Source organism: Carcharodon carcharias, chromosome 26 (assembly GCF_017639515.1).
Source record: "Carcharodon carcharias isolate sCarCar2 chromosome 26, sCarCar2.pri, whole genome shotgun sequence".
Lineage (NCBI taxonomy): Eukaryota > Metazoa > Chordata > Chondrichthyes > Lamniformes > Lamnidae > Carcharodon > Carcharodon carcharias.
In genome coordinates, this window is record NC_054492.1 from 26,630,267 (window position 1) to 26,639,930 (window position 9,664).

The following is a 9,664-nucleotide window of genomic DNA, read 5'->3' on the forward strand; positions in this document are numbered from 1 at the left end:
AATCTTTATTCTAACACAGTCCTCAATGAGCAGAAATTCTGGAAGCTGATTCCAGTACCATCAGGATTTAAATCTGGCAAGTTTAAATTCTGTTGTCCTGCACAGTAACATTTACTTTGAAGACGCTTAAAGACAATGTTAATTTCCACAATGCACGTTGCCTCTATTTATGATAGACTGGGGACTTGCTACCTAGAAAATAATCAATTCAGTCAATTCCTTCCCCAGTAACAGCATCGTTCTCTGAAGTTGGCAGTTTCACAGGACCAAAGGGGTTTTGACCTTCTCAGCCACCTCTTTTCCAAGAAGCTGTTCAATAATGGCAAGGCCGAACTCGAAGCTGGTGCCAGGCCCCCTGCTAGTGAGGATATTCCCATCTATCTGCACACGAGCTTCAGAGTAGATATAATGATCTCCATTCATCATTTTGTCCTTAGCCAGGGGATGGGTCGTGACTTTCTTCCCATAGCCTATTTCATGAGCCAGCAGAGCTGTGGGGCCTGCGCAGATAGCAGCAATCAAACCATTCCTGCAATCCTGGGCCTTCAGCACTTCTTTTACAGCTGGAGACTCAGCTAAGTTCTGGGCTCCAAGGTTTCCTCCAGGTAATACAATCATGTCATATGGACCCTGTTTAGCTGCGTCTTGTAGGCTGGAGTCAGGACAAATAACCACATCACGGCTGCATGTTATAGGCTCCTTACAGGTCAGCCCTGCCACTGTTACCGTTATCTGCAGCAGAGCCCCTTGCACTGAACAGAAGGGTCAGTTTGTCCAGGGGCACGTTCCTGTCTCTGAAAATGCTGCTGTCATCCGAGGTCAAACAGCTTTAAAGAAGGACCACCCCATTAATCTTCACCTTGTTATTAGCTGCTTGTGGCCTGTGCTCACACCTACCCTCACGTGGACAATGACGGTACAGCAGTTTGATTCACATAATCTTGAATTAGAAAGAAGACTTGTATTTATATAGCATCTTTCACAACTTTGAAACATCCCCAAGTGCTTTACAATGAATTATTTTTAAAGTGTAGTTATGGTTCTAAAGTAAGAAACATGACAACTATTTTGCAGTCAGCAAGATCTCTTGAACAGAAATATGATAATGACCGGATTACGGTTTTTTTTACAATGTTGATTGAGAGATAAATATTGGTCAGAACACCAGAGAGAACACCCCTGCTTTTCTTTGAAATAGTGTCATGGGATCTTTTATGTCCTTCTGAGGAACCAGATAGGACCTCAGTTTAACATTGCATCCAAAAGATGGCACCACTGACCGTGCAGCACTCTCTCAATATTTCACTGGGAGTGTCAGACTGGATTATTTGCTCAAGTCTCTGGAGTGAGACTTGAAGCCATGACCTAGTGACTAGGCGAGGGTGCAACCCACTGTAGGCAGCATGGAGGGAGCTTGACACATCCTTAAACTAGTGAGACCATATGTGGAGAGAGAATGAGTTCAGGAGCTGCATTTATTTCAAATACAGAGATAAAAACAAAAAAACTGCGGATGCTGGAAATCCAAAACAAAAACAGAATTACCTGGAAAAACTCAGCAGGTCTGGCAGCATCGGCGGAGAAGAAAAGAGTTGACGTTTCGAGTCCTCATGACCCTTCGACAGAACAGTTCTGTCGAAGGGTCATGAGGACTCGAAACGTCAACTCTTTTCTTCTCCGCCGATGCTGCCAGACCTGCTGAGTTTTTCCAGGTAATTCTGTTTTTGTTTTTTTATTTCAAATAGTTCATTGGATATGGTAATCACTGGCTAGACAAGAATTTGTTGCCCATCCCTAATTGCCCTCGAGAAGGTTGGTGGTGAGACCCCTTTTTGAACCACTGTAGTTCCTGTGGTGGAGGTAGACCTGCAGTGGGGAGTCCCAGGATTTTGACCCAGTGACAGTGAAGGAATGGCCAATATAGTTCCAAGTCAGGATATTGTGTGGCTTGGAGGGGAACTTGCAGATGATGGTCTTCTTACCCCTTGCTAACACTGTTGTTCACCTCCCAGGATTTCTCTGGAGACGCCAAGAATTAAAGATTAATCTCCAGGATACTGCTAAAAGCAACGATTGTCATAAAAACCCATCTGGTTCACTAATGTCCTTTAGGGAAGGAAATCTGCCCCCCTTACCTGGTCAGGCCAACCTGTGACTCCAGACCCACAGCAATGTGATTGACTATTAAATGCCCTCTGAAATGACCTAGCAAATCACTCAGTTGTCCTTAGACAGCACCTTCCAAACCCACAACTGTTACCAGCTAGAAGGACAAGGGCAGCAGATACATGGGAACACCACCACCTGGAAGTTCCCCTCCAAGTCACTCACCATCCTGACTTGGAAATATATCACCGTTCCTTCACCGTCGCTGGGTTAAAATCCTGGAACTCCTTCCCTAACAGCACTGTGGGTGTACCTACACCACATGGACTGCAGGGATTCAAGAAGGCAGCTCACCCCCACCTTCTCAAGGGCAATTAGGGATGGGGAATAAATGCTGGCCTAGCCAGTGATCCCTACATCCCATAAATGAATTTTAAAAAATTGTTTTGTTATTTTCTTTGAAATTTTCATTGTTAAAATATTGGAGATGGGGAGAAAAGGCTGTTGGACTGTCAGCTGCAGAACCATCCAGTTGGCTCTATCATTTTCCAAATGGTCGTTGAAAAGCAGGGTTCCCTGAGAATAAACACGTTGGGCACAAATTGACCAATGGTGAGAGCTCGGTGCTGGGCAGTTGGAGGAGGGACCTCAGTGGTAATCACATCAGCTCATCAGGAAATGTCCCCATGGCCCAGTTTGGCTCTCATGTCACACCATATGGTTCAGTCATCCCACAGAGTCACTAGGGTGAGTTATTGTTGTTTTCTGTTTGTATTTCCAACAGTTCCACCCTTTGGAGGCTTTGATGCAACAGTGAAGCTTAAGTCATCTCCAAGCACATTGTCTCTGACTTTCTTGACTAGTAGGATGAGCGATCCTTCTGTTAACAGTTTGATGTTGGACACAATGACCGCCACGCCATATCTGAATTTTGGGGATCATCTCAACATCCTTTTGAAGGGTCCATAAAACAGCTGTGGAAGGTCAGGGAAACAAAACAAAACATCTTCTGCCTCTTCCTGCACACAGAACAATCCATGGGGACGCCACTGTGTGGGCAGAGAGAGGTTTGATTTGTTCTCTCTGGTCCAAATGATTAACCACTTGGGTAGAGGCTGCTTTTCCAGCTGTCAGATTTCTTCATGCATTGATAAGAGAACATTATAGTAAGTTTTAATTTTAACAAATTTTAAAAAGGAAACTGCACGAGGAAGAGACAGCAAGCAATGTTTTAAACTAGACAACAGATAATAGACTTAAATGGGGAGATGGTGGTGTAGTGGTAATGTCACTGAATTAGTAATCTAGGCTAATGATGTGGGGACATGGGTTCAAATCCTACCATGGAAGCTGGTGGAATTTAAATTCAATTAATAAATCTGGAATTAAAAACTGGTATTTCAGTAATAGTGACTGTGACACTATCATTGGTCATTCATAATGAAGGAAATCTGCTGTCCTTACCCAGTCTAGCCAACATGTGACTTCAGACCCACAGTAATGTGGTTGACTCTTAACTGATGCCACTCAATTCAAAGGCAATTAGGGATGGACAACAACTGCAGCCCTTGCCAGCACCAGCAACACCCACATCCCATTAAAGAATACAAAAAATGTAGGATCAATGTGGGACTGTTTGTGTAATGAGATGTTAACTCTTAGACTGTTGCTAGGAAATTCAAGTCTTCCTGGGCTGGTGTTGCCCTTAAATTGCACTCAGACATCCCTGAACCAAATAACAATATTACAGCAATAAAAGTACTTGATCAGGAGTAGCTCCATACTGTTGCAGAGAGAAACCATCGTTTTTTAAAAGTTCATTCACGGGATGCGGGCATCACTGGCAAGGCCAGTAATTATTGCCCATCCCTGATTACCCTTGAGAAAGCAGTGTAAATGTTACTTGCCACTTAGCAGCCCAAGCCTGAATGTTGTCCAGGTCTTGCTACATGTGGGCATGGACTTCATTGTTACCAAAGGAGTTGTGTATGAACATTGTTCAATCATCAGTGACCATTCCCGCTACTAACCTTATGATGGAGGGAAGGTCAATGATGAAGCAGCTGCAGATGGTTGGGTCTAGGATATTGCCATGAGGAACTCCTGTAGTGATGCCTTGGGCTTGAGATGATTGATCTTCAACAACCACAATCATCTTCCTTTGCGCTAGATATGATTCAAGCTGGTGGAGAGTTTTCCCCTCGACTCCCATTGACATCAATTTTATTAGGGCCCCTTGGTGCCACACTCAGTCAAGTGCTTCTTTGATGTCAAGGACAGTCACACTCACCTCACCTCTGGATTTCAGCTCTTTTGCCCATGTTCGGACCAAGGCTGTAATGAGGTCTGGAGCCAAGTGGACCTCTACGCAGGTTCTGAAGCAAGAAGGGTTTCCTGGAGAGAAAGACTTAAAGAAAGACAAGCTTCCCACAAGTGGGAGATACCAAGAGAGGTTGACATGCCGAAGGATCCTAATCCAACTAGATTGCTGTGGGTGAAGAATCCTGAGCAAAGTAAAAAGCTCTTGGATGAAGAATCTCTATTCTGGCTAGACCTCTGTCTCAACATTCTCAAGCAAAGTAAAAATCTCCTGGATGAAGTATTGTCCTAGGCACGATTAATAATCTTGAGTGAGGAGCTCTTAGATGGTGAGTCTGAAACATATTAGATGGAACTTGCAGAGCTGAGTGGCCCTGGTGGAACCCAAACTGGGTGTCAGTGAGCAGATTATTGCTAAGCAAGTTCCATCTAATATGTTTCAGACTCACCATCTAAGAGCTCCCCACTCAAGATTATTAACTGTGCCTAGGACAATACTTCATCCAGGAGATTTTTACTTTGCTTGAGAATGTTGAGACAGAGGTCTAGCCAGAATAGAGATTCTTCATCCAAGAGCTTTTTACTTTGCTCAGGATTCTTCACCCACAGCAATCTAGTTGGATTAGGATCCTTCGGCATGTCAACCTCTCTTGGTACCTCCCACTTGGTACCTCCCGCTTGCCTTTCTTTAAGCCTTCCTCTCCAGGAAACCCTTCTTGCTTCAGAACCTGCTTAGAGGTCCACTTGGCTCCAGACCTCATTACAGCCTTGGTTCAAACATGGGCAAAAGAGCTGAACTCCCGAGGTGAAGTGAGAGTGACTGTCCTTGACATTAAGGCCGCATTTGACCAAGTGTGGGATCCAAGGAGCCCTAGCAAAACTGTAGTCAATGGGAATCAGGGGGAAACCTGGTTGCAGTCATACAAGATCAGCCATGAACTTAAAGGTGGAGAAGGCTCAAGGGGCCGAATAGCCTATCCCTGCTCCTATTTCTTAATTTCTCATCTGAAGAGCAGTAGACAACTCTAGGGTAGCTTAAGACAGGAGTTTGTTTCGAATATTTTGAGTTTTTGGTCAATGAACAAAATAATCGGAGTAGTTCTCAGGAACTATGGAATTGTATTGAATATGACAATAGCTGAAGCTAACATAGTGAAAATAACAAATCAGTTAGCTTATTCAACAGAAAACATGCATTGAAATGACCTGTGATCAAAATTGTTTCTAGAACTATTTTGGGATGCCCCTACCAAAGAAAATCTGGAGGAATTGGGAAGATGTTTTTTTTGTTCATTCAGATGTGGGTGTCGCTGGCTAGGCCAGCATTTATTGCCCATCCCTAATTGCCTTTGTTCAGAGGGCAGTTAAGAGTCAACCACATTGCTGTGGGTCTGGAGTCACATGGACTGCAGCGGTTCAAGAAGTTGGCTCACTATCACCTCAAGGGCAATTATGGATGGGCAATAAATGCTGGCCTAGCTAGTGATGTCCACACCCTGTGAATGAACAAATGGAATAAAAATGCATTTGATGTTTTAGAACCTCCAAACTTTGGATCTCGTCATCCACAAATATTAAAAATCCAACCCTGATATCATTCAACATCACTTTTTGATTTTCCTAATTTTCTCCTCTGTTCTTTACAATTTTGGGAATGCCCTGCCTTTGACCCCTCAACTTCAATGAGGAAAGAAGTGCCGAGTGCTCTCTGGGAACATTAGACGATGATTGGAGGGAGTAGAATTGTGGCCTCTCTGTGGAAGGTCCACAATCTCCTGCGATCACTTAGCTTTAATGATTTCTTTTGAAAGGTTAAACTGTAATACCAACCCAAAATAAAATCTGTGTTGAATGGAGCTCCACAGATGCAAAACATTTTCATGTGATGAACATGAGTTTTTTTTCCTCATGGGGTTTAGGAAAAACAATTTAGCTGAAATACAAATCAGAAAAAATAAACAGCTAAACAATTTACCGGAATATTCCAGGCGCTCTGAGAGAGGGAAAGAGTAAGGGTGGTCTATTCCTTACACAGATCTGAACATGTCCAATATCCTGTCCTTCAAGGAACTTAAAAAAATATTGGCCACTGAAAATTGGACTATGCCAATTCCTTTCCTTGCATCAAATCTGAGTGTCTCTGCAGACGCTGAGTGGAGTGTTAAGGAGAGCCTCTGCTGAACTGGACGGTTTAGTGTAGGTACTGTTTTTGGTCCCCTCTCTAAACTCCGTTCCTTAGCTACTGACTCCATCCCTCTCCCTGGCAACAGTCTGAGATTAAGCCAGTCTATTCACAACTTTGGTGTCACATTTGATCCTGAGATGAGCTTCTGGCCTCACGTTCGTGCCATTTCTAAGACCGCCTATTTCCACTGCAGTAACTTTGTCCAACTTCACCCCTGACTCAGCTCATCTGCTGTTGAAATCCTCATTCAGCCTTCGTTATGTTCGATTATACCAATGCAATCCTAGCTGGTCTCCCACATTCTACCTTCCATAAACTCAGTCATACAAAACTCTGTTGCCCTTGCCCAAACTTGCAGCAAGTCCCATTCCCCCATCGCCCTTGAGCTGGCTGACCTACATTTGCTCCCAATCAAGCAACATCTTGATTTTAAAATTCTCATCTTTGTTTTCAAACCCACCCCTCCCTATCTCTGTAATCTCATCCAGCATCACAACCCGCTGAGATATCTGCACTCCTCTAATTATAGCCTCTTGTGCATTACCAATTTTAATTGCTCCACCATCTGTGCCTTCAGTTGTCTAGGCCCCAAACGCTGGAATATTCTCCCTAACCACTCTGCCGCTCTTTTTCGCTTTCCTCCTTTAAGATGCTTCTTAAAATCTACCTCTTTGACCAAGCTTTTGGTCATCTGACCTTATAGACTCTGGCCTTAGACTTCACCGAGCTTACCTATTAACCGAGAAAGAACACAAAGAGGTGTACAAAGACAATATCCCTTTGAGTATTGCTGAAAAAAGAGACACGTTGAAGCTCTTGTCTTGCACTCATCAGGACACTTCACAAGAATACCAATATAAGGGGAAAACAATAATGTATATTGTTTGTGAAGAGAGTGCTGATTGGTTGGCAAGTGGACAAATTGGCAAATTTGAGGAGGTGAGGCTAGTATGTAGTAGCAACACAAGTTGTATTTGCCACTAACAGGATGCTGCCATCAAGCCAAAAAGGTATTCTGCCTATCACACAAATGAGTAATGTGGTATATGAATTTCAGTGCCATTGTGATGCTAAGTGTCTAGGCCATACGTCCCAAACACTGGCGGATCGTATCAAACAGCGTGTCCCAGCTTCTGTTCGCAACGGGCAAGCTACAGACTGAACCAGCCAGTGCTTGCAGAACTCAACACACAATGTCCAACATTAGATGTGATTCCGCGATTGGACAACATTTGCCAAATAATCTGCAGTGTGGTAAGAATTACACTGGCAACCAATTTAAAAGATTGTCAGTTGTGCTCGCAATGTGGCACATTTGCGTGTACTGGAAGCTACATATATTAATACACAGGGCCCTGTTCTTGCAGACAGAAAGAACATGTACAACGTTACGCCTGTTTCAGCTAAACAAAATAAGTGACAGCCATTCGCTGACTCATTCTTCAGGGCAATGTCTTGAACAATCAAGCTGCCTGGTTTAAATTTCAAACAATAATTGGCAGTTAACTGTCAGTCACTATCACTGGTGCATTCTCCATGGCAATGCCTCTAGCAATCAGAGTCCACTTGCCAACCAATAGCACTCTCTTCACATACAGTATAAATTGTTGTTTTCCCCTTATATTGGTATTCTTGCAAAGTGTCCTTTTTTATTCATTTACAGGATGCGGACGTCACTGGCTAGGCCAGCATTTATTACCCATCCCTAATTGCCCTTGAGATGTTGGTGGTGAGTTGCCTTCTTGAACTGCTGCAGTATCTGTGGTGTAGTTACGCCCACAGTGCTGTTAAGGAGGGAGTTCCAGGATTTTGACCCAGTAACAGTGAAGGAACGTGATACATTTCCAAGTCAGGATGGTGAGTGAGTTGGAGGGGAACTGATGAGCTAGGTGTTCTGATCAGTGCAAGACGAAAAAGCTTCAACATGTCTCTTTTTTCACCAGTATTCAGGTTCTGTACTACCAAACGTCCATTAATATCTCTCTGATTGCAACTGAAGAAAAAAAGATATCTTGCATGATAATAACCAAGTATAAGTCCTGAGATCTCCCTGTGCCAAGTTTGATGAGGAGGTCATTGTTTAAAGGGAACAGTTGGTTTGATGATGGCTACACTTCATGAGAAATCACAAATCTTGCCTATTGCATCTAATGCACATGATAATACTGCAGTGCTTATACCAGTCTAGTGCAGCAGTCCACTGAAGGTGAAAGATGAAAGGGTAGGATGCAGGTAGTTCACCAAAGTGTGGGTGGGTTCCCGATCTCAACCTTCGCACTGTGATGAAACATTGGAGAGATCTTTCACCTCCAGTTAGAGAAAGGAAGAGGAGGGACTGCCACCTCGAGCTGCTTATGGGATCTCCCAGATTTTTGTTTCCAGCTTTCATCTCACCTGGGGATGGTGACCACAGAGGAATGTAAAAAATAGAAGCAGGAGTAGGCCATTCAGCCCCTTGAGCCTGCTTCACCATTCAATTAGTTCATGGCTGATCTTCTAACTTAACTCCACTTTCTTGCCCGCTCCTCATATCCCTTGATTCCCTTACTGTCCATATATCTATGGATCTCATGAACTGAGCATCCACAGATCTCTAGAGTAGAGAATTCCAAAGATTTATAACCTTCTGACTAAAGAAATTTCACCTCACTTCAGTCCTAAACGGCCAACCCCTTATTCTGAGATTATACCACCTAGAAGAACATATAAAATATGAATAGTAGAATAAAGGCCAGTGCTCTGAAATCAAGGCCGAGATACATTGTTGGGGAGAAGATAAAAAGCTCTACTCTATATCTAACTGAGCTGAGCTGGGCCTCACCATGATTGATGCATGCCTGAAGGCTCCATTTCCAAGTGTTGGCATTTCTCATCTGGTGCAGACAATTCACACTTAAAATGAAAAGATCCATTAGTTCAACAATTGCCTGTCAAGGACAAGATATTGAGATGGTGAGGGAAAGAAAGAGAAAGAGCACTGCACAAGTGATTGATACTTAGAGAGAGAGATGGAGAGGGACAAGTAGACTGTCAAACAGAAATAGATGTTAAAAA

The 9,664-nt window shown here is 43.4% G+C and overlaps 1 protein-coding gene across 1 annotated transcript; it reads right to left on the reverse strand.

The window, feature by feature from the left end:
• Positions 1-5,064, reverse strand: park7 (parkinson protein 7). Its single transcript, XM_041174899.1, has 2 exons — positions 4,944-5,064; positions 1-752 (listed from the first exon to the last, which is right to left on the reverse strand). Exons 1-2 carry the CDS (start codon positions 5,062-5,064, stop codon positions 259-261), a joined length of 615 nt encoding a protein of 204 aa, XP_041030833.1. The 3' UTR covers positions 1-258.
• Positions 5,065-9,664: the final 4,600 nt, after the last annotated feature.

Excerpts from the sequence above, each read along its gene's own strand:
- park7 (XM_041174899.1), bottom strand. The coding sequence starts at position 5,064 with ATGCCGAAGGATCCTAATCCAACTAGATTGCTGTGGGTGAAGAATCCT. Across the intron at positions 753-4,943 it reads TCTCAACATTCTCAAGCAAA|TGCAAGGGGCTCTGCTGCAG; the intron begins GTAAAAATCTCC and ends CCTTCTGTTCAG.